This window comes from Netta rufina (genome assembly GCF_964035555.1).
Source record: "Netta rufina genome assembly, chromosome: Z".
In the NCBI taxonomy this organism is placed as follows: domain Eukaryota; kingdom Metazoa; phylum Chordata; class Aves; order Anseriformes; family Anatidae; genus Netta; species Netta rufina.
This window is the reverse complement of record NC_140126.1, coordinates 11169881-11193096: the sequence shown is the minus strand read 5'-3', so window position 1 is coordinate 11193096 and position 23216 is coordinate 11169881. Positions and strand designations below refer to the sequence as shown.

Here is a 23216-nt window from a genome sequence, read left to right as displayed (position 1 = left end):
TACTGTCAAGAGAGCAGAGACGCTGATCTCTGGCAGTAACACTAGCGACAGAAGATACTGGCACTTACTATTAAAATGTCTGAACTGTCTTTGAGGTTAGTAGAGGAAGAATGAAGTGTTTGTCTCACCAGAAAACAGCCGTAAATGAGGAAGATGAGCCTCCCATCTGTGAAGTATACTGCCAGACTGGTCTAAGTTTTCTTGATGTTACTCCAAGCCTGAAATTAATTTTATTAAATGCTGACCCATGCTTGCAAACAGACAGCCTTCACAGACTGAATGAGTAATTAGACATGCAGGATATAGACAGAGATGTGGCTATGTGTGTTTTAGCTATATAGCCACATGTGCCACATATATAGCCATATGTGTTGGCACAAAACATACAGGGAAGGCAATAAGAGATTGTGGCAATGTGGTAGTACATTGGTACAAATGAAGTGGCTGGAACAGGGGGAGTGGAAAAGGACTTGGCAAATAGGAAAGCCAGACAGACAGAAGGTCTTGGTGATATACCAAGATCCAGAACTTGCAGAGGCTAAGCTTGAAAATGTTCATCCTCTGTTTATCAAACCTTTTCTCTAAAACTTAGGCAAAACAACAATTTCTCTGCAACTCTAGGCAAAAGTTTCATTTTATTTTTGTGGCTAAGATACAAAGTTCATGTAATAGGAGATTATAAGAGTATGTCTATAGTTACAGTGACAAGGTTACACATACTGTCCCAGGCCGTACTGTTGCTTCAACAGAGCACAAGCTATTATAGTAAAATGTCTCAGAATTTATCTCAGATGCTAAGGAAAATAATAAAAGACATGTCTTTAAGACACTGAATGATCATGCAGTGGGATCTGACCTTTGGCAAGATTTGGATGTTGTAGCTGTTGATCTGAGAATTTTTGTAACTAAGCAACTGTCATCCGGAAGGTGTTAGATCATAAAATAGTATTAAGGCATGAAGAAGACTGACTGGTTCAAGTCAGAGCCATGGTGACATGCTGGCATTTTTGCACTGACATTTTTTGTTTTCTGAGTTGTAGCACAAAGGAGTATTTACCATCATTCTTTTCATAGTGGGATATTAAAACTTGCTTAGCTTTATCTTTCAAGTAGTGCCATCATGCTCTCAGTTGTACCAACAAGCACTTTTGTGTAGGAAATCAAGAACTGATCCAGATCTTGGGTGATATAGCTCCTTGATTTTGCTGCTGGCCAGTGATGGGGGACAGCCATGGACCTTTATTTCCTCCCTACTTGGATTTACAAACTCTGAAGTCAGAAACTGACTTCTCTCCCCCTTTACAGTGAAAGCAGTAGAAATTAGAGCTCCTAGACAATGCTGTAATACAAAAAAAAGTCATGCAGGTAGTAGTGTACTTCATCGTTCGAGTACCTGGGGAAGGATCATTTTAGTCAGTGCATTTGGTGCCTTGTTTGCCGAGGTTTGAGCACTAGCAGGACTTTTTTTTCAAGAGTTAATTCATTATGACTTGGCCCTGTGTTGCTACTTGCCCGAGCTTCTTGGAAGGAACTGAGAACATGGCAACCTGACTCCCCACTGCCCTTCCCAGAGAGCATGGGGTGAGCATGGCCTGTGGTCACCATCAGCTTTTCGGAGGCACATTGTCCTTTGGCACATTAGCCCCTGTGCCTAGGGGCTGGCATCTGCCACCGCTCAGGACTGATTCCATGTCCTCCCAGAGGTGTTTCAGGCAGCCATAGGGTGCCCCTGCGGGTCATTAAGCTAAATGTGTGTTATGCCAGTGCAGTGCTGCTTCTTTGAAGAGTATGACTGCATGGCATGGCAAGTGTCTGTGCTTTGTTCAGCCCTTCTGCTGAACATCCTTCTGTGGTAGTGACAGGACAGGACTCACCTGGCAGGGATGGGCAAGGTCATCACAAAGGCATCAGAAATGAAGTGCCCTGAGAGCCGCTCTCTCGCCCTTGTTTAATGCTGTGCTCAGTAAGTTCTTTTGAGCCTGCTGTTAATCTCGGATCAGAAAGCATTTGGTTGATAATGATCTCTCTCACCTTGTGGTGCTTACTGCTGGCTCCCTCTCTCCCTCACACAGTTTGTCATGCTATTCATGTCTGGCTGCAATAAAACAGAGAAGATGAAAATGCAACTGGTTAGCTTCTTCTTTCTTGGTGGAAAGCTTTCTTCTTTGAGAGCTACAGTCTGAGGAGCATTTGTGGAAATAGGAAATCATATGATGAGCATCTGGATGTTTTTCTTGTAAGCTATTTCTCATGAGATTTGCAGGTAGGTTGCTTCTTAGAAAAATATTTTCTATCTCAGGCAGGACTTTCCTTTATTCGGTGGTAACTCTGGAAATGTACTGTATGGACTGACCACAGGCTCACTTACAGTAACTCCCTCTCAGTAACCTCTGGGCTTGTCTCCTGCTTGCAGCCACCACCGGTCTTACAGCCAGGGTTGACCATCCCAGCTGTCTGCTCCTGCACTGAGCAGCTCTTCTCAGGGTACACCTCTTCTGAGATGCAGACTCACAGCAGCTGGCAGGGAAATCATTGCTTTATTCATTTATCTGTTTTTGTTGTTGTCATTTGTTTGCATTTTTTGTTTGCTTTTTTTTTTTTTTTTTTTAAGTGAGTTGTGTGTGTTTTTCTCCAGGCCCATGCTTGTGAGCTCTTGTTGTGCCTTAAATAACATGTCCACTGATGCGCAACAAGGTGCCAGCCTATGGGGACACATGGACAGAGGCTGTGCTGTCCAGAGCTGAGTCAGTGCTGGCTGGAGGGGTGCAGGGCCTGAGGCCAACCAGCAGCATCTGGCCTGGGAAGTATGTAGGAGGAAGGGGACTGCTTTTTGGTACATGTGCAGCTTGATGTGTATTTCACAAGAGGCACACAAGCCTCCGCAGTGGCTCTCACACTGGTTGTGTGACTGACGTGATGGATCTGTGTGGTCTTCTGCTGATGGAGCAGAGTGATCCAGCATGACTCATGTCCCGAAGGATGAGGGAATGCCCTCTTTGCTGTGGCATATCTCAACTGAAATCTATCCTGGCTTCACCCCAGAAGGATTTTAGTTTATTGTTGATGCCTCCTCTGAAATCCCTTGCTACACTTTTTACAAGCTATATAATGCATTTTTTAGTTTACTTTTTCCCTGGTGGTCTGTGATGTGGCTTGTTTCATTTGTGGTATAGCAACCCTAGTTCATCAGTGTGGAGTATTTGTTAAATAAAATATGAGATCAATTCAGAAGTTACCAGTATTACTGGAAGCATGAGACTTCTCACAATGTCTGACTATTTATAGTGCAGATCAGAACCAGTAAGAACTCTCCAAATCATCATTTGCACTTGAAAAAAAAACCCACAAAACTTAGTTTTTAAAGCTAAGATGAGATCACTTCAGTGCTATATTAGTTAATATTTTATTTCCTTTTTTAAAGTTTTGGTCTACAGTTGTTAGATTTGTTAGTCGTGGCAGCAAGTACACGCTTATGTTATATTGTTTTGACCCAGCGATTACAAAACCATTTGTTCCCATTGGTGCAGCATTTTGTTGAAAACTGCAGATATCTTAGTCTACGCTTTTTTTTCAAGACTGCATCTTTCAGTGTTTTTCTCCAGGGAGAAGTCTACTTTAGCAAAACAGTTTATGTCAAAACATTTCAACTTTGTACTTCTATTAATTCCATCTTGTCTTTAGGTTTATGTTACAGTGCTAATTGCAATATTTAATGCTGTTGCTGTATCCACAGCTTTCACTTTCGTATTCAGAAATAGATTTTGAACTTTATGTGATGGGAAAGGCCAACACTTTGCTTTCTAATTTGAAATAGAATCACATTTTGAAATGCTGGATTTTGTCACAGAGTAGAAGTTCTTGGTTTCAAGCCCGATCTATGAAATATCACACAGGATGTCTAGCACTGAAGTGCCTAGCCTTTACCATTCCCTGGATTATCGTTGTTGATCAAGTGACAGTCTACAGACAATAACGTATTTTTTTTCTCATTCCTAATCTCCATTTTAATTTTGCTCACGGCTATTGGAAATTACAGTCTTACCCATTACGTATATGGTGGGTACAACTGGCCAAGCAAAATAGCAGTATTATTAACAACAATAATTCACCCAGTGTGCATGGAAATAGACACAGTAGAAGGACAGAGTTCTTCAGGGGGAGTCTGTCATCTGAGTAATGTTCTGTGTCATATTTCCAGGACCTTTACTTATTTATTTATTTATTTATTTATTTATTTCCAGGAAAAATAAGTCAGAACCTGTTTTTATTTTTTCTATAAGAAAGTTGAGTGAGATGGCCCAGCTGGCACTTTAAAATTTAAAATAATTTGAAACTGAGGTAGACAGCACGATGTAATCTAGAGTCAGTAATATGCAGTGTGGAAGAGTCTAGTGACGATGTCTTCGCTTTGTGAGAGAACTGAATTTTGGTGCCAATCATGTTATGTTGCCAGTGATTGCTTCATCACTGAGCCATTTCAAGACCGTTGTCTATAAGGTTGAATTATAAGAAAAGATGACTGTTAGCATTTTATTATAAAATCTGACAATAACAAATGGCAAAAAGCATGGCTCAAAGGTCAGCAAAAATACCTGCCAGACTGACGTAAGTGGATTTCATTCCTTCCAGTGGATTCCGCAGCACAGTGCAGTATATGAACTGTAGCACCACTGCATTAAAAATGGACCCTCTTGAGTTGGCTAAAATAACTGTACTAACAGTGGTTATCTTTATATTAAGTTCTGCTTCATTTATTCAGTGTGGAGCTTGGAAGTTAGATTTTTATCCTGTAGATAAAAAATATAATATGAAAATATTTGTTCATATTTTTTCAATATTGCATATTTTCATATCTAATATAAAATATTTAATACAAAAATGATATGAAAAATAAGACCTGAATGTATTAGCAAGATTTCTATGCTGAATGATCTGTTTCTAGGTGTACACAGACTCTTACGGATAGACCTCTGTGCAGCTGGATAAATTCCTACTCTGTAAGGCCAGAAACCTGGGAAGATAAGATACATGTAAAAGCCAAACTGCAGGCTGAGATCCCACTGTCTGAACTGTCAGGGTTCCTCCTGCGGTCTTCTTTGTGACCCCAGATAGTGTTGAGGTAGATATTTTTTAAAAGCTGTACGAACTAGATACAATCAAGCAAAGAGGAGAGTGACATAACTGGAATGGCATAATTGCTAAATGCATAAGCATAGCCCATATTAAAACAGATCTATGAAAACAATGGCTTAGAGTGGAGAGCAGCAAATGTAAAATTTGCTTACGTTACAATGATAGGGGGATGGTCTGAGCTCCAACAGGCTTTCAGGAGAAGGTGAGACAGTCGACCTTAACTGGAAAGAAATGATAATTGAAGTTACAGAGATTAAAGGAAAGTAGGGCAGATCTTGATGAGGTTTTGCCATAGGTGGATTGTGTCAAACTGTATTGATTATTTTTTTTAACTAATGTTATGGAAATTTTACAGAAAAAGTAGATTATTGGATTTCAGTGATGTAGCTGGTAAGGGTTATTTGATTGATATAGGATATTATCAACCAAAATAGAATTGAGGCATCAGAAATGGAATTTAAACTGATTGGAAGTACCAGACTGAAGAGGAAGTAATGGTAGCATTCCTTAAAGAGAATGGTAGTCTTTAACGTTTCCATGAAGGACCCTTGGTTCACCCAAAGGAGAGTGCTATTGCAGTTTGCTGTTAACACAAAGAAAGAGGCCAGTATCATACTAGAGGCAGCCTGAGGAGTAACATACAGGAAGAACTGGATCACCTTAAGACCTGCAGAATTTAGAAACAAGCTGGAATTCAGTGGTACAAAATGCAGGGTGATGGCAATGGGAACATGCTCTGGTGAGGTGGGATCTCATCAGCTGGGGAAGCCAGGCACGGTGGCTAGGGGAGTATCACCTGTGGCTGACTAAAGCGACACCCTCAGTAGAAAGCATCTGGGAAAAAGAGTGGTACCATCTTGATACGCACCAGTGCATTTTCAGCATGCACAGAAGGGCTGCGATGATGCTGCCCAAGGTGCTGTTGGATATCTTTTTGGATACCCTGTGCAATTCCAAGCATCCCTGTTCTGGGGAGGTGGTTAAGCCTGGAACAAGTGCGGAGAGGGACTACTGGGATAATCAGGGAATTCATTGCTGAAGACATGGAGAGCACTTGTCTTGTTTATCCTAGCACAATGAAGCCAGAGAGGCTATGTGATTATTGTCTATAAATATCACAGGGGAATAAATACCAAAGAGGGAAAAGAACAGTTTAGGCTAAAGGCCAGTGTTCTCACAAGAGCAACAGTGATAAACTGACTAAATAAATTTAGGCTGGAAGTGAGAGAAGGGCTTCCTGCCACCAGAGCAGTGAAGTTTTACAACCCTCTTGGAAAAATGGGAGGTAAGAAAGCTGGCGGCTTATAAGATGAGCTTTATCAGCCCTTGAAAGGAGAGAGATAATTAGTTAGCAGATTCCTCCCAACCTGTTTCAGTGGATGAACAAGATACTTGCGGTATTCATTCACAGCCCCACTGGTTATTGGGAAGTCAGAGCCAGACCTGCCTGTGTTAGGGGGACAAGTCTTGCTGAATTGGGAGCATACTGGCAGGAAGAGCCTCATGAGCATGTCTCCCCCAGCTGCGTCCAGAGCAAGAATTTCTTGTCATGAAAGAGAAGTGGCTATTCTGCCCTGTGTCCTGGACACTGTGTGTGGCATAATTATAATTGGTGTAGCACAGGGCTTATTCTGTGAGTGTCTGGGGCTTGTTAGTACTGGGTTGCTTGAAAAACAACCAGAAGGAACAAGGATTTGCACAGGGAAATCTGCTCCTGCTAAATGCTTCACAGGAATGCCCAGAATACTATTTAGAGAATATTGCCTCTGGGATCATGATGATTAACAAAGTTGGTTTTGCTATGTGAGGCCAGAAGCCAGAGCAAGAAGCCAGAAAATGTATAAAGGATACTAAGCATCTCAGTCTCCTGCTCTTGTGAGATTAAACAGCTGTTGCAAAGAGAGTTGATGTTTGAAGATCCTAGACCTGCACAACCTGTGGTCTGGCTGCTGGGCTGGCCTTTGCTCTGACGTTTTGTGTTACTGCTGTGCAGTGACCACTGCTGGGCCCGAGGCCTCTGTGTACCATTCACCACTCTCCAAAAAAGATGAGTTACAGTTGCTAACCCAAATCAGGTGCTTCCCAGAGGTCAGCACAATGACATAACCATACCAGAGTGATCATGGCATCTTGAACCCGTAACCAAGACCTAACCAAGAGCTTGGTACTGAATGTCAGTTCTTCATTTTGTTTGTTGATTATGTGAAGTTTTTAAGCATGGTTTAGATGAAAACCTTGGGAACAATGATAGCAATGTACTATGGGTTTGAAAATGTGTATCTGTTTGATGTGGACCTTGCAAAACAAAATGATGAAACTAGTTTTGGACATATAGGCTTGGTGGAGGAAAAGGTGGAGGAGCTCCGGTCTACATAAGAGGATGGTTGTAGGTCAAAAGAAACGGCAGCAGGAATTAGACAAGGTGGTACCTCTGATGAAGGGATGTGTACATTAGGGAGAAATGTTGATGCCAAACAGAAACTTGCTAGAAAAACAGATTTGTAAGAAGCACTGATGCGATTTTTGAAATTTGGTCACACTTGAAAAGTAATTGTATTTGATGAAAATATGTAGGAAAACATTTCATCTTGATATTTTCCAGCTTAATGTTTTAGAAATATTGAAGTGCTTTGACAAATTCAAAATAACTTTAAAGACACCTCATTTAAAATGATTTAAATTTTAAAAGAGCAGAAAGCAAGAAAACAAGGTTTAATTGGATATGCTGAACGTTAACTAGACATTTAATTTTTTTAATTAACTGAAAAATTGTGTATGCTCCTATATAATTTTGTCCCCCACCATCTTGCATCCTGATTTTTTTCTTCACAACATCATTCAAATCAGAGCTGTAATTATTCTGAATTTCCATTACTTGAATATGCAAGCCTGATGCTCATATTATACTCTCTGGTTCTTCTTGTTGTCCAGACAGCAATAGTGATGAAAAATGCCTGTTTTTCAAAGGGCTTTTTTCAAAGGCAGTGATTTATGTCACAGTTTTCCATTTCAGCATTGTTGGGTGGATTGCTTCGTTGTGATCTACTCAGTGATGTTTCACAAATGAAGCTTATTTCCACCTTCTCTGAAGAATCAGGTATTAGCTTCCTGGGAATGCCACAAGCTCTTCACTGGGGCTTTCTCTGGGGACACAACAGTCGGAAGGATTTGAATGTGGTTTTTCTCTTAGCATTTTTCAACAGTGAATTCAGTATGAATTATTCTACATTGTATCTATCTCTGAATAATGTATTATGGAATACACCAAACAAGGTACTATGGCAAACAGCTGTGTGCAGTTTTGTGTACTCTGGTTGTCAGCTCTGTTTCTGCAGACTCCTTGTAAATCTACCTGATGAAACAAAAAAACTAGAATCACTTAGAGCAGTTTGATTTGAAAGGAAATGGAAATTGCTTTATTTTGTATTCAGCAGTAAAGGTTCAAATATAGGTGAGATTTAGTTTAATTTTGAAGCATTTGCAGGTAGTTGGGTAAAAAAACATTAGTTTTACGGGCTACTTTATTAGACTGAAAAATCTATATATTATCTATTTAATTAAGTTGGATTTATTGTATCTGTTTCAGTGGAAACTGTTCAATGAATAATGTGCAAAGTTCTGTTACAGGTCATACAGCAAAGTGATGGTGCTGGCAGCCAGAAGTTTATTAAATACACCCTGCCTTCCATCTAGCTGCTCTGTTTTCCCTGATGGTGATGCATACTTCTTTGTTCATTTTTCTAGTTACTCAAAAGCAGTTTTTGTTCAAAATCACTTTGCTAATTCACGTGTTTTGCATGCAGGCTGCTGGGCAGGGCTAAACATTAGTAAAAATCCCCTTTTCTTTTCTGCTTTGGTAGTCTTTCATTGTTCTCCACGTCTAATTTCAGGGTGTTTCTTCTGTGCACAACATTTTAATTTTTTTTAATTTGTTGCCATGTTCTTTCTCTTTTATTTCTTGCATCCTTCAAATTTTACTTGTTTAAGAAATTGAGTTTTGTAACGAGGGAGGGGCTAAGCCATCAAAAGCAAGTGAAATCACGAGTTGGGGAGTAACTGGGCAGCTCCATACCTGGAGTCCCCTACCAATTCCCTCAGCAGGAGAGCTCTTTGAAAGGTTCCAGGCAGCGCGTGGTGGCAACTCTCAGAGAAAATGAACCCCCTGGTCAAGGCTGATGGAGGAAACCTTGATCATGAGTAGTCCAGTGCTGGCTACAACTTCGTTGCAGACTAAAACCAGTAATCACCCCCTATCCTTGCTGTAAATCACTGCACAATAAGTTGTTTTCTATGTACTCTCTGCTCCTACATGTGTTGCTAGGACCTCCAAAAGCAGCTCCTGCACTTTTTTGCACTTTAGAGGAAGTCAGTCCCTTAATTCTCTTAATTCTTAATCTTCCTGGGCATGTTGTGGGAGTTGTGCAAGAGCACTTGGAGCCATTAAATATTTGAGTTATGCAACCTGTGTTCCTTACTGCATATCATGGAGTTTAGTAGTGCCCCACAATTTGAGGTTGAAGTGCAGCTGATACTGATACACAAGATAGCTGGCCCTATTTTATATCACTGCCAAAAACTGGTTAAAGGGTTGGTTGTGTGGGCAAGATGTGGGAGGCATAAGCTGACATGAAATGAAAACAGTCTGATGGCAATTGATGTCAAGTTGAGGAGCAAAAATCAAGGAGAGGAGATACGGATGACACAAATTGTGGGTTCCTTTCCCTTACACAGTGCAGAACCCAATTATGTCTCAGGTTGCTGCACATGGAGCCCTTCCATGGTGGTGAGGTGCCTTCATTAAGCTCCTTGGCATACAAGTGGTAGAGGCATCACTCGGTGTGGTAGGAAGATGGCCAAAGCTAGAAAAATTTGTCCTTTCATCTGTCAGTGAAGCTAATGCTTTTTACATATTTGTTCTTGCATGTACACATGCTTTCTTCCCTCATTTCAAGATGAATTAAACCATTTGTATCTCTTGCTTGTAATTGCTTGTTTATTTGAATATGAATATTGAGTGCAGCTGCACTAACTACAGACGCTTTTATACTGTTCTGTGAAGCTGTCCTTTATGTTAAAGCATAAGAAATCCCTTTGAAGCCAAAATGACATCTATTTTTTTTTCTATTTTGATTATAATATTTAGGATATCAAATTATTAATAAGAACAGCCAAATTAAAAAAAAAAAAAAAAAGAAATTTTGAATAGAAATGAACAAGGTATTAAAAATAACTAGTTGAAGTCTTTTCAGTTATCTTATTATTTGTTTTCACTTAGGCTTCCTCTTTCCTGGCTTGTTTCCATAACATCAGAGCATTTATTTTTTTCATTTAGAAAAAAAGGATTGTTACGTACTGTGATTTCCAGGAGATGGGGCTGTAAGAAAAATGCCATCTGTCATGAGACCCATAAGAAAATATGGTAGTTAGCCCCTGATGACAGGTTGGAAAATTGTTGTGAAAACTTCTGAGCTTAGTGCAAAATGCATCGCTCTGATTCCGGAAGGGAGCTGTTAGCAAGGGGAGAAGGTGGGGGTTTTCGTACTCTGTCAGACTGTTGCTGGGCACCCAGAAGACACGATTTTTTAAGATTGCAGTTTTGAAACATATACTCACTTTTAGTGAGATTCTTTTTTTTTTTTCTTTTCTTTATTATTATTATTATTTTCTAATTTGCAGGCTTTAAAGAGAGAGAAGTTTTGCAGTGACAAAAGTGCCTTGTGGCACTGACCTCTCGAGGTCTGTGTCAGCCCATGACCATGGTACGGGATCCTTTCTCACAATGTTCTGCTCTGTTCTGGCTTCTTGCTCGCAGTTCCACTTGGGTAGTCACGTTGTATACCACCACTGGGTCTCCGAGCATAGCATGATTCGTCAGAGACGTGTATGGATTCAGATTCCAGTTAGTCCATTATAATTTCAGTAGCTCTAATGTCAGCGTTTGATTTTGTCTAGCTGTCTGGTTGACCCTGGCCATTTTATTCTTGTTCTCAGCTTTCAGCTGAGTGTTCCACCACAGGACTTGCAGAGCATCTTGATGCCTCGCTGTCTGCTGGCACAAGGCAGAACACATATGTGCTATGCTTTGGAGAAGAAGAAAAGGATATGTAGTGTACACAAAGCACCTTACAAGCAGGGAGATGGTAGCAGCCTGCAGCTATACCCCCTCAGGCACTTGTCAGATCAGTGCAGTGAGACTGATCTGCACCATACCTGAAAGCTGCTGTGGATGCCTGGGAGCTGGGGGCTGCCGTGGGCAGTGTGGGTAACATGTTCAGGACACATTTTCAGGAGACTGTGGGTAGCTGGAGTTGCCTGAAGGCAGGAAGGGTGAGCCTGCTGCCTGCCTGGGGCTTCTTCCTTGGTGGTGTTCAAAACATGGCATAAATACAGCATAAAATAACTCAAGCCTTCTTTCTTCAGAAGGTAGGAGATTAATTGTTAAGTGTGATAAAGGCAGGGAAGTTGCAGCCTTTGTAAGTGGCAGAATTCGTAGTAGACATAGTCATGTACTGTAGTTGTAACAGTACTGATGGCTTTATCTTAATTAACATATTCACCCACAAGTTCCAGGTAGTAAGAAATTATTCCCCAGCCACCATCACTGATGAAGATGTACTTATGAGCATTTTTTGGAAGACACCTCAGAGCCTCCTGGGTCTAGTCATTTGCCTTTACTTCATGTAACAGGACTCCTTCCACTATGTAGAGCTTTGTTAGCTTTAAGTCTGGGCAAGAGACCTGGACTGAAAAAAAACAAGTATCAAAAAAGCAGCTTAGTGGTGAATAAACACATTTGATTAATAGTGATTTGCCATTGGTGACAATGCTGGTCTGCTTTTTTTGTGAGGTATTTATTCACGGAAGTTTCTGTAATGGCATAGTTCCTTGTTTGGATTTGTACAAATGAGGCTTACCAGTATTTTATCAGCTGTATTTCTTGCAGCTTAGAAAGAGTGAAAGGGGCATTGATGATGCAGCACCACTAAGGTTATGTGTTTGTGGCACTCAGAATCAGCTGGCACTGTTTCTGTTCAGTTCTATCAGCTCTGTAGGTGGGTGCTGCAGAACGGTAAAATAGAAATGTTTATGCAATGTGAAAAGGAGATAATTCTGTGTGACAATAGTAATGTGTTTAACTCCTTGCAATGGGAATCATGTAACTCATGTAATTAGAAGGAAAAAAAAAAAGAAAAAAGAAAAAAAAAAAACACAATACTAGCTTGGCTCAGGAAGTGCTTGACAACTCAGATCATGACATGATAGGGAGCACAGGGACTGACAACAAATGTCAGTGAAAGATCTGGGGACACAAAGCAGAAAGAACACTTGACAGATCATTACACACAGGTGACACAGGTGACCAAGCTGTCCCTGTTCTGTGGTCAACTGTAACACACAGTTTTAATGGTGTTAATGCGGTGAAACAAGTATAATGAGTTTATAAATAAATTATAACTTTTTTAAAGAACTAGAAGATGAGAGGAAAAAAACAAAAAGCAAATATGTAGCTAATCCCTTGATGGGTGGCAGAACATTTTCTTGTGTAAAACAGAACTTCTGTGTTTCACGGGCAATGGGCTAAGGTCAGTTTTAATTTCTATAGTCTGCTCTTACTGTCATTGCTGTGTTTTTCTTAGCATTTCTTGAACAGCCAGATTTCCATTTGGAATGAAACAACTGCCTAAAGCAGGTGAACTTGATAAATGGGTGTTCAGGCTTCTCTCTCTTTGACCCACAAAAGCGCATCTGAATGCACGAATGGCATCTGAACAGGTCTCAGATCTCTCAGCTGAAAGGTTGATTAGGAAATGATGGCAATTCTATTCCCCTCTGTTTTCACAGCTTAGGACTTAACACCACTGTTAATGAAAGTGGGAGATGTTCCTCTCCCGTGTGATCTCCAAAGAGACGACAGATTAGAACAGTTACAGAGCTTGTCTGACTTGATCTGCTCCATCACTGGAAAAGCCAGGCGTCAGGCATCCTCAGGACAGACAGTACTTTTCCAGTTAATCCATGGACTATCATGTACCAGAAGTACGTGTTACAAGGCCTCATGTCATAAAAGCTAAATGCCTCAGTTTGTGTGGTAGAAGTTAAAGCTTTTAGCTCTGCTTTTTTCCCACTTCAGTTCCCCACCATGTAGGCCAGGAGAGTGGCCATAGTTCTATCATTGCCTCATTAGTGAGATCTCTGAGAATATGGGGTCCGCTGAAGCCTTTACTGGCTGATATGTTCCTAATGGTATTAGTTAATGCTCAAGGTGCAATGGCTAAAAACATAATGAGGAAAATAGGATGTTGAATACTAATCACCTCCAGAACCATCACTTGCTGCTATTAAATATCCCATTACGTTTTTATACAAGCATAGAGGTGTAGGTACAATAAATACAGCTGAAATTTTTTTGAAGGGAGGGCAGAAAAGGGCACTTTTGAGCTCGTTTCTGACTCCCCTTTAAAATGAAATCCAGAAAAGCAACAACAGCTCAATAGAAGAGCAAAGACATCTGGTCCCTTGTGACTCTGCAGAGTACAGTGCTATGATCAATTACACTAAAATATTCATCTGGCCCCAGCACGGTAGTCTGTGTCATCTGATTAGATGTGCTTCTAAACTGTATAAAGCAATTGGATATGACTGAATTATAGATAAACATTTCAGAAGAATACATTCAGAGCTGTTGGATGTTAACATTGGTTGTACCTGCAACCTGACAGCTCGTGGGCAGTGTAACATGTCCATTCACGATCCTGGAAAAGGAGTTCCCACCTGTGTTTCTCTGAGCCTATGAATAACAAAATTCACTTGTTTCACCCAGTGTTGCCCAAATTTTCTAGTTCTAGTCAATCTAGCCTTGGTAGTGACAATTTTATGACCACAGTGCTGCTGCCCAGAGGACATGAGAACTAAAGAAGCAGATTTAAGGAGTTCTGTCCCAGCTGGTCCATGCTTGTACGTGGCTAGTTCATTTGTTCCTTGGTTGTGCCAATTCAACATTTATGAGCTCCTGATATAAATCAATTCTCTTCAGTGGACTGGGGCCATTTGGGACAAGGTAAGACTGAACACGGTTGATTTATTTCTCTTAATCCAGAACACTTCCATGTGCTGTCTTTCCTGTTGTCACTGGAGGTTTATTAACACAACTGAGAGAATGGTAAGTTGTGATCTGGGGACAGAAACAAATGGCTGGCATGAAAAAGAAACATAAACCTTTTAAAATAGTTCTACCACCAAATAAATAAATAAATAAATGAAAATCACAGTTGAATGATGCACTGTGGAATGGTTTGTGTTTTGCAGGGAAACTTTAGTGATGAACAGTTTCTCATCGGTGGGAACAGTATGTGGACGTGATGAACATTTCTGAATAGCACACCATAGTGCCAGTATTTTTGGTTGCATCTATTTTTGGCTCATCCCATTAAAGCTAGTGAGAATGTGTATGGATATTTATGTAGAAATGCTCTGAATTCAGAGGAAGGTTGTAGAATATGCGAAATCACTGGAGGCTTCTAAGAACTGATTAAACTGAACATTTGCCAGGTGTAGTTTGTGTAGTTGATCTTCGTGTAGCTGATCCTGCCTCAGGATGGGCTGTATGAACTTGAATGACTTTTCAAGGTTCTTTCCAGTCATGATTTTTATGATTCAGAGACACACGAGACATCCACTGTTCCCACTGGAGCGATGAATTCTCAGCATCCTTAAAAAGCAAAAGTCAGCATGTGCTGACTTACGGCTCCAGAATTAATCGGTGTTCTTCAAATATGAGTAAAATTGGATGAAAGGGTGGGAAAAGTTAAAGTGTAAGCATTCTAATTCTGTCTCATATGAGCACATGCTCCTGCAGAGGAGAGCTGTTTTTCTCTAATAGTAACACCTATTTGCAAAAGGCTTTGTGGTTCACTGGAGTGGGAGGAAGTGCCCTGAGTATTTAACTTTTGCCCTAAGCAAGTGGACCTGCTTCAGTTCTCTCTGGTGTTGCTGGTAGTGGGCATTTAATGCTAGACAGCTCTGCGCTCTGGAAATGAGACCCATTTCCCTTTCTGGATTAGGTTGTAGTGTCTCTTTACACTCTAAAAGAAAACCTGTTGTCTGCCATTTAGTGCTCAAATTCTCATTAAACAGTGAACACCCCTTCTGTTTTGTGCTTGCAGAGTTACTTCTCTTCCTCCTCCTCCTCCCTTGAAAGCTCTGCAGAGAGGAGTGGCTGTTTCACTATGGGAGGTCCTGTTGTGGAGCACTGCTGCTGTTAATGTTCTGTCATGTTGTCAGGCTGTGATGACTCAGACATTAAAAAAAAATAATCTCTTTATGAGCTAAAATAGCCTAACAGCAAATTTTTTCAAAAGAGAATTTTAATGCAATTAGTTAGGTCATATCTTCTTTCTGAAAGCGTATAATGCACCTCTCAGCTTTGCTGCTTGAACTGAAGCTACTTGAATATATTATTATTTTCCAAACAAAGTTTAATTCCATTGGAGTCCACCTGAGATATTTGACAGATCGAGGAAAATAAAGAAGTCGTCCTGAGCGTTAAATAGCTTTGAAAAGGGCCAAGCATGTCTTGTAGTTTAGGGCAGAGTTTCTTAGGTAAGTTCTCTAGCACATCAGAAAATGGTTCCTCAAAGAAGTGCAAAACTTAAAAACAAAACAAAACCACAAAAAACACCTGCACACATTTCTGTTTATAAGAGCAAGCAAGCAGAACAGGGAAAATAGAGGTAATAAAGTAACTGTCAAAGCTGAGACTAGATTTTACTGAGTTGTAAATAAAAATCACTCTAGCAACAGTATATGAGAAAGTACATGGCTCCTCAAACAACAACAACAAAAGCCTGAGACAGTGATGTAGGGCATGTTTCCACGGCACTGATGTAAGTCATCTCGATACCGAAGGCATGCCCAAATGATTGATGTGTCTGACAGACCCAGTGAAGGTCCATCTAGAGAGAAAAGCTTTGGACTCAGAAGAAATGCAGCCACAAATGTCTCTGTAGGACATGGCATTGCCCAGTGTGTGTATGTCCCTATTACACCCATCTCCTCCACAGTCCCCCTTCCACATGCACCACCCAGCTTATCTGGGTGGCCGCAGGAGACTGCTGGGGAGCATGGCAGTGGGGTGGGTCACACTGGCCGTGTGGAGAGGCTTTTACATGTCATGGCTGTCCATGTCACTTCAGTGCCCTGTTCTTCTGCTTCAGCAATGTGAGGGCAGCAGGCTCTGAGTGCAAATAAATGATGTATCCTACATACTTCCTTAGGACAGAAGATTTTTTTTTTTTTGCAAAGATTGGAGATTGCTGTGCACAGTCAGAGCTGGGTAAAGTGCCAGTCCCTTCCTCAGAGCAGCCTTCCCATGGTGGCTCAATTCCCCATCCTATGGTTTGCTTTTCCACACTGCTGGTACCACCAGCCCTGCCCCAGTGCCAGGGGACAGGACGAAGGAGTCAACCCCAGGTGCTGGTTGGTGGGGCAGCGCTGTGTGGGCCTGCAGGAGTGCCCTGTCTGGCTAGCCCACACAGAGGTTGGTGGATCTGCGGTGCTGTGAAAGCATTGCATGAGTTACTGCAACAAAAGGTGGATGCTCCTCTCTAAGGCTTTGCAGACCACTGTGCCTTCCTTCTGTGTGGTTTGAGGCTAAGGCAAGCAGCACCCTTTTGTGTCCATGGTTCAGACTTCTACAGTGGCTTTTGCAACCGTAGAAGTTAGATACTCTTCCTTCTGAAACTTCTTACTCTGCCATTGAGGGCTGAGTTTCACAGCTGTGGGACAGAAAAGTCTTACATATGTTTTAAAGGGCTGACAGCATTCTGCATATTCAGGTTTTCCTGCTACCCAGCTCTTAGTTTGTAACATGCTAATGTATGACTTTCCATCCTGTGTGCGCTTTGGAGCATTTATTCACAGGGCTGAGGTCCCACAACACATGGGTTTATGAGGGGAAGGTCTTGCTTAACAAACTTCATTTATTTTATGTCAAGGTCATCCATCTGGTTGATCACCATCCATCTGGTTTCAGGTGGAAACAGTTAGAGACCTGCTGCTCCACCTGGACTGTCACAAATCCATGGGGCCAGATGGGATTCACCCAAGGATGATGAGGGAGCTGTTGGATGTGATTGCTGAGCCACTTTTGATCATCTATCAGCTATCATGGTCAACTGGAGAGGTCCCAGATGACTGAAGACTTTTTAATCACAGAATCACAGAATTTCTAGGTTGGAAGAGACCTCAAGATCATTGAGTCCAACCTCTGACCTAACACTAACAAGTCCTCCACTAAACCATATCACTAAGCGCTACATCTAATGTGACACCCATTTATAAGAAGGGTTGTAAGGAGGATTCAGGGAACTGCAGGGAAGTCAGCCTGACCTCAGCACCAGGGAAGGTGATGGAACAGGTCATCTTGAATGCAGTCACACAGCATAGGTAGGACAGCCAGGGGATGAGGCCCCGTCAGCAAGGGTTCGTGAAAGGCAAGTCCTGCCTGGCCAACATCATCTCCTTCTGTGACCGGGGGACTCACCCGGTGGATGAGGGAAAGGCTGTTGATGTAGTCTACCTAGACTTCTGCAAGGCCTTTGACATGGCCTCTCGCAGTATTCTCCCTGAGAAGCTGACAGCCCGTGGCTTAGACAGGTACACTCTTTGCTGGGTTAAAAATTGGCTGGACCTCCAGGCCCAGAGAGTGGTGGTAAATGGAGTGAAATCCAGCTGGTGACTGGTCACTGAGGGACATTGAGGACCTGGAATGTGTCCAGAGAAGGGCTACGAAGCTGGTGAAGGGCCTGGAATACAAGTCCTGTGAGGAGCAACTGAGAAAACTGTGATTGTTTAGTCTGGAGAAGAGGAGGCTCATGGGAGACCTTATTGCTCTCTACAGGTACCTGAAGGAAATGTGTTGGGAGCTGGGGCTTGGCCTCTTCTCACAGGTAACTAGTGGGACTAGAGGGAATGGCCTCAAATTGCACCAGGAGAGATTCAGATTGGAAATGAGGAGACATTTCTTCTCAGAAAGAGCAGTTAGGCATTGGAATGGGTTGCCCAGGGAGGTAACGTTCTTGGGGGTATTTAAGGAAAGGTTGGACGTGGTGCCTGGGGACATGGTTTAGCAGGTGATATTGGTGGTAAGGGGACAGTTGGACCAAATGATCTTGAAAGTCTTTCCAACCTTAATGATTTCCTTAATGATTCTGTGATTCTGTGACCAAGATAAGCCAGTTGATGTAATCTTTTTGCATTTCAGCAGTTTTCAATACTGTTTCTCACAGAATCCTTCTGGATAAAATGCCCAGCATACAGCTAGACAAATAGATAATGCAGTGGGCGAACAATTGGCTGATGGGTTGGACTCACAGGGTTCTGGTAAATGGGGTTACATTGTACCAGTGGACAGTCACCAGTAGGGTTCCACAGGGCTCCATTTTCGGTCCAGTTCTCTTCAATCTTTTCATGACTGACTTGGATGCAGGACTTGAAAGTATACTGAGTGAGTTTGCATATGGTACTATACTGGGAGGAGCTGTTGACTCCCTTGAGGGTGCAGAGGCCTTTCAGAGAGATCATGACAAATGAGAGGACTGGGCGATCACCAACAACGTGCAGTTTAACAAGAGCAAGTGCCTGATTCTGCACCTGGAATGTGGCAACCCTGGCTATGTGTACAGAGTGAGGGATGGGATGCTGGAGAGCATCCCCATGAAAAGGGATCTGTCTTGGTTGATAGCAAGTTGAATGTGAGCCAGTATTGTGCCCTGGCAGCCAGGAGGGCCAACCATACCCTGGGGTGATCAAACACAGCATTGCTAGCCAGTCAAGGGAAGGTATTGTCCTTCTGTGCTGTGCTGGTGTGGCCTCACCTCCAGCCTCACTGTGTGCAGTTTGGAGCACCACAATATAAGAAGGGCATAAAGCTATTAGAAGGTGTCCAAAGGAGTGCTATGGAGAAGATGAAGGGTCTGAAGGACAAGACGTATGAGGAGAGGCTGAGGCCCCTTCGTTTGCTCAGCCCAGAGCAGAGCAGGCTGAGGGGAGGCCTCATGGCGGCCTGCAGCTCCCTCATGAGGGGAGCGGAGGGGCAGGCGCTGAGCTCTGCTCTCTGGGGACAGCGACAGGACCCGAGGGAACAGCATGGAGTTGTTATGAGGAGAAGGTCTTGCTTAACAAACTTCATTTCTTTTTATCTCAAGGTCATCCATCTGGTTGATCACCATCCATCTGGTTTCAGGTCAACAGAGGAGGGTCAGGCTGGGCGTGAGGGGAAGGTTCTGCACCCAGAGGGTGGTCGGGCACCCCAGGGCAGTGGTCACAGCACCGAGTTGCTGGAGGTCAAGAAGCATTTGGACAACGCTCTCTGACATACAGTCTGATTTTTTGGTGGTACTATGTAGAGCCAGGAGTGGGAATCAGTGATCCTTCCAGGTCCCTTCCAACTTGGGTTATTCTGTGATTCTATGATTAACTTCTGAAGCTCCCACTGCATCCTTTGCAGCAAAGGCAGCTGAGGTATGGGAGGGTGAAGAGAATAAGAATTGCCCTGTACTGTAAGGAGAGTTGGGGCCTGTCCTCCCAGTAGTTTCAACATTGACATCACTGGCACTGCTACCAGCATTAACCTGTTTGATTATTATAAGAACTATTTGCACTAGTGCAGTGCAGGTGTGGATGTAATGAGAGTGTGCCAAGACCACTGCAGTTAGTGGAATTATTTTTGCCGAGAAGCAGAGAGAGCTAACCTTGAGTATCTACAATTGCAGCCCATGCTGATGTGGCTGGACTGTTCCCAGCCCTTACAGGGTCAGGATCAGAACCTTTGTTGACAGATCCCCAGTGAGACTCTGAAATGCGGACAGCAACAGCTTCCATAAGAATCATAAGAGAGCCAGGTTCTGCTTAACACAGAGTGGTGCTGTCAAGGTTGGTCTGCAGGCTGAGAGGCTTGCATATCCTTATGCACAAAATCATTTTTATCAAGATTGCAAGAATTTCCATTAAGACCATGGTACACACTGGGTTTCTGTGAGCGCAATCATGTAGGTGGCTGCCACGCAGCATGGTTTGTGTTCCTCTTACTAAAACCCTTAATGAGAACAATTACTAGTTTGAGGCATGCAGAGACTGGAAATTACAAGGAAGGGTGAACAAGGTTTGTGCTGCTATCACAAAGACACCCTGAGGAATGTTAAAGCAAGCTTATTCTAATAATTACTGTGAGCATGTATTTGTACTGCAGCTGAGCAACGCGTGGTTTCTTACAGTCAGTGATCTAGATCCATTTTCAAGATGGCACTGTGGGAGGAAGATGGGAAAATGTATGTGTTTTTCTGTGAATTTCTGTCACAAGCAGAGTTGCATAGACCAAATCCTTAAGGTCAGTAAAATCTTTTGTTCAGGTATATGTTTTTCCACGATGTGTTCTTTGGCTTTACTATGCAAATAAGGTTTTTATTGGATAATCTGATTCACTTTTTGACTTACCTTTGAACACTTGTCAGTCTCTTGAACAAAAGATTTCTGTGACTTTATCTAACAAATCATGTATGGACAAAGGGTCGTGCAACTGAGTTTTATTTGAAATATCAGTAAAATGTAAACAACCCATTTTTACAACCAATCCTATTTGGAGATGAAATGGCAGGGCAAACTGAGTTTAAAATAAAACACTATTTAAAGGAACATGACTGTCTATTAAAGACTGAATTAATAACAACACAGTAGGAAAAATTAAAAAGTATTTCAGGGTATGTGACTGAGTGTGTAGACAGGAAGCGCAATGGTCTCAAGGCCGAATTACATATCAGAACCAGATTCAGAACAAATAAAGGACACCAAAAGAAGGTACTTATGCCTCAAGGAAGACTAATATGTCAAAGGTATCAGCATATGCAGAAGTAAAAAAAAATCTGTGCCTGCCTGTACTCTCTCAGTTCACCTTTAAACCTGCAATTCTTTGAGCTACAGCAGGCACATATCAAAGACAAAGGCAACATGCTGCCATCTTAGATGTACAGCCTCATGTCTTCCCTCAGTGTTCAGCAATGTTGTGAAGATGAGGTGGATTTTCAGCTGCTCTGGGTAGCTGTTTCACAGAATCACAGAATGATTGAAGTTGTAAGGTGCCTCTAGAGGTTGTGTGGTCCAGTCCCCCAGCTCAAGGCCATCTAGAGCAGGTTGTTTTGAAGATCTCCGAGGAGGAAGACTTGATTGGTTTTGTGGTCCCAGCCATTTTACTGAGATCCTAAGTTTCTGATGTCCTGAGTTTTCAAACAGCCCAGGCACTGCAAAATACATAACACCACACCTGCATCTGTTACTGTCCAGTGAGTGCAACTTTCCAGGATGGCATAAATCTAAAGATACCAATTTTTTTTATTATTTTTTTTTTTTACAGTAGATTGCTTAAGCTCAGTTTTATGGGCTGGTGCATATATATGCCTGTGCTTCAGTTGTAATGAATCAGTGTGTGAAATAAAATGCTTTACTGGTCCTAGACATATGTCTTACAATGTATTTAAGCATATGAACAGATGTTTTGCAGAAGTTAAACCTTTATGTTGTGCATTCACCTGCAAAATCATAGGTAATTGTAACCTTTCCTTTTTTTTATTTTTTTTTTAAGACTGATTCTGGCCAGCGACAAGTAAAATCCGTGTCTGTTAATAGTTCCAATGGTCAATTACACTTTTGTTTTGAAAAATCTGTACCATATTTTGTTTGAACTTGTTAACTTCTGTCTTCTGAACGTTGGATCTTGTTTATTGACTTAGGGAGTCCTTTGTTTTCCCATATACATTTCTAGTGATCACCAGTTTATATTTTCATGATATCAGAAAGATTTCTTTATATTCACCAACCCGGTTAGGGAGACATCTTTTATACCCCAGTGTCCCAGCACTAGGGGTCTCACATAATAAAGATATGCTATTTTTAAAAAGACTGAATATGACTGTAGTGCTTCTTATTTCAGTTATTAATCACTTGTATATGACAAAATATAATTATGACAGGGATACTAGTACTAGGAAAGAAAGAGTATTGAGGATATGCTGTACTTATACTATAAAAACCATGGTTGTTTCGTGTCCCCAAATATAATATTTTCAGTATTTCCTTGAACATGTCAAATGTACTTTGCGTGTGTCTTGAGTCCTCTGTTGCTTCTTTTTCCATAAACAATTCCCGTGGAGTCATATGGCCATATGATACTGAAAAGGTGTCCGGTCCATTCCTGTACCCCTAGGCAAGATCAGTAATCACTGTGAGCCTGTATAACCTTGCATTTATTCTTTTCTACTGAGAAGTTGAATAAAATCAACATAATATTTCCACAGAGAATAAAAAGTAGGGTTCCCAAAAAGCCTGAGCAGTAACCCTTGTCCTTTCTCATGTGCTTCGCTTAGAAACAAAGTAAGATCAACGGGAGTCACTGCTAGTAAATCCTATATTTCTCTCACTGCTTTATGAGTAATTATTGTTCCTGTTTTCTCCTTAGGGCTCTTCCCGCAATGATGCAGTGGGTCCGAACTCAGAAACCAGGAGAAAGTGGTGTGAATATTATCACTGCAGATTTTGTAGAACTCGGTGACTTTATCAGCACAGTCATAAAGCTCAACTATGCCCTGGATGAAGGTGAAGATGACACTACCTGATAGTGTTCTAATATGTTTGTTGTTGCATTATTTAAAATGAAAAAGAAAAAGAAAAAAAAAAAAAAAAAGATTGCATTTTAAAAGAATTATCTTGTAAAACGTTGATCTTCCTATAACACCCTCTGAGGTGTTTAGGGCTTTAGTGGGTGGGCATAAGGGAAGTGTTTTAATCAATTATGATCATTTTTTACATTTGTGTTTCATGTGAAGAGCAAAGCTAACCATGTTTACAGTGTTTGATAAAAGAAGGCCATTTACATGTTTTCCATGAGGTACCAAATGTGATTCATGTGTCTTCTGTGGTTATGAACAGTGCCAAGAAATGTGCTTTCAGTGCAGTGGGATGTGTGTTTCCCTTTGTCTGCCCACAGCAGGATTCCCGAAGGTGTGAACAATACACCAGAGGACTAAGGACAGTGT

General features: G+C 41.7%; 1 protein-coding gene across 1 annotated transcript in view; it reads left to right on the top strand.

Moving 5' to 3' along the window:
- Nucleotides 1-22796, top strand: part of PLCXD3 (phosphatidylinositol specific phospholipase C X domain containing 3) — a gene marked incomplete at both ends in the record, with an annotated part of 86030 nt that extends 63234 nt beyond the window's left edge. Inside the window, one exon of the mRNA XM_084304781.1 lies at nucleotides 22640-22796. Coding sequence (XP_084160907.1) covers nucleotides 22640-22796 — 157 coding nt within the window. The remainder of the gene's footprint in view (nucleotides 1-22639) is intronic.
- Between the last annotated feature and the right edge of the window lie 420 nt (nucleotides 22797-23216).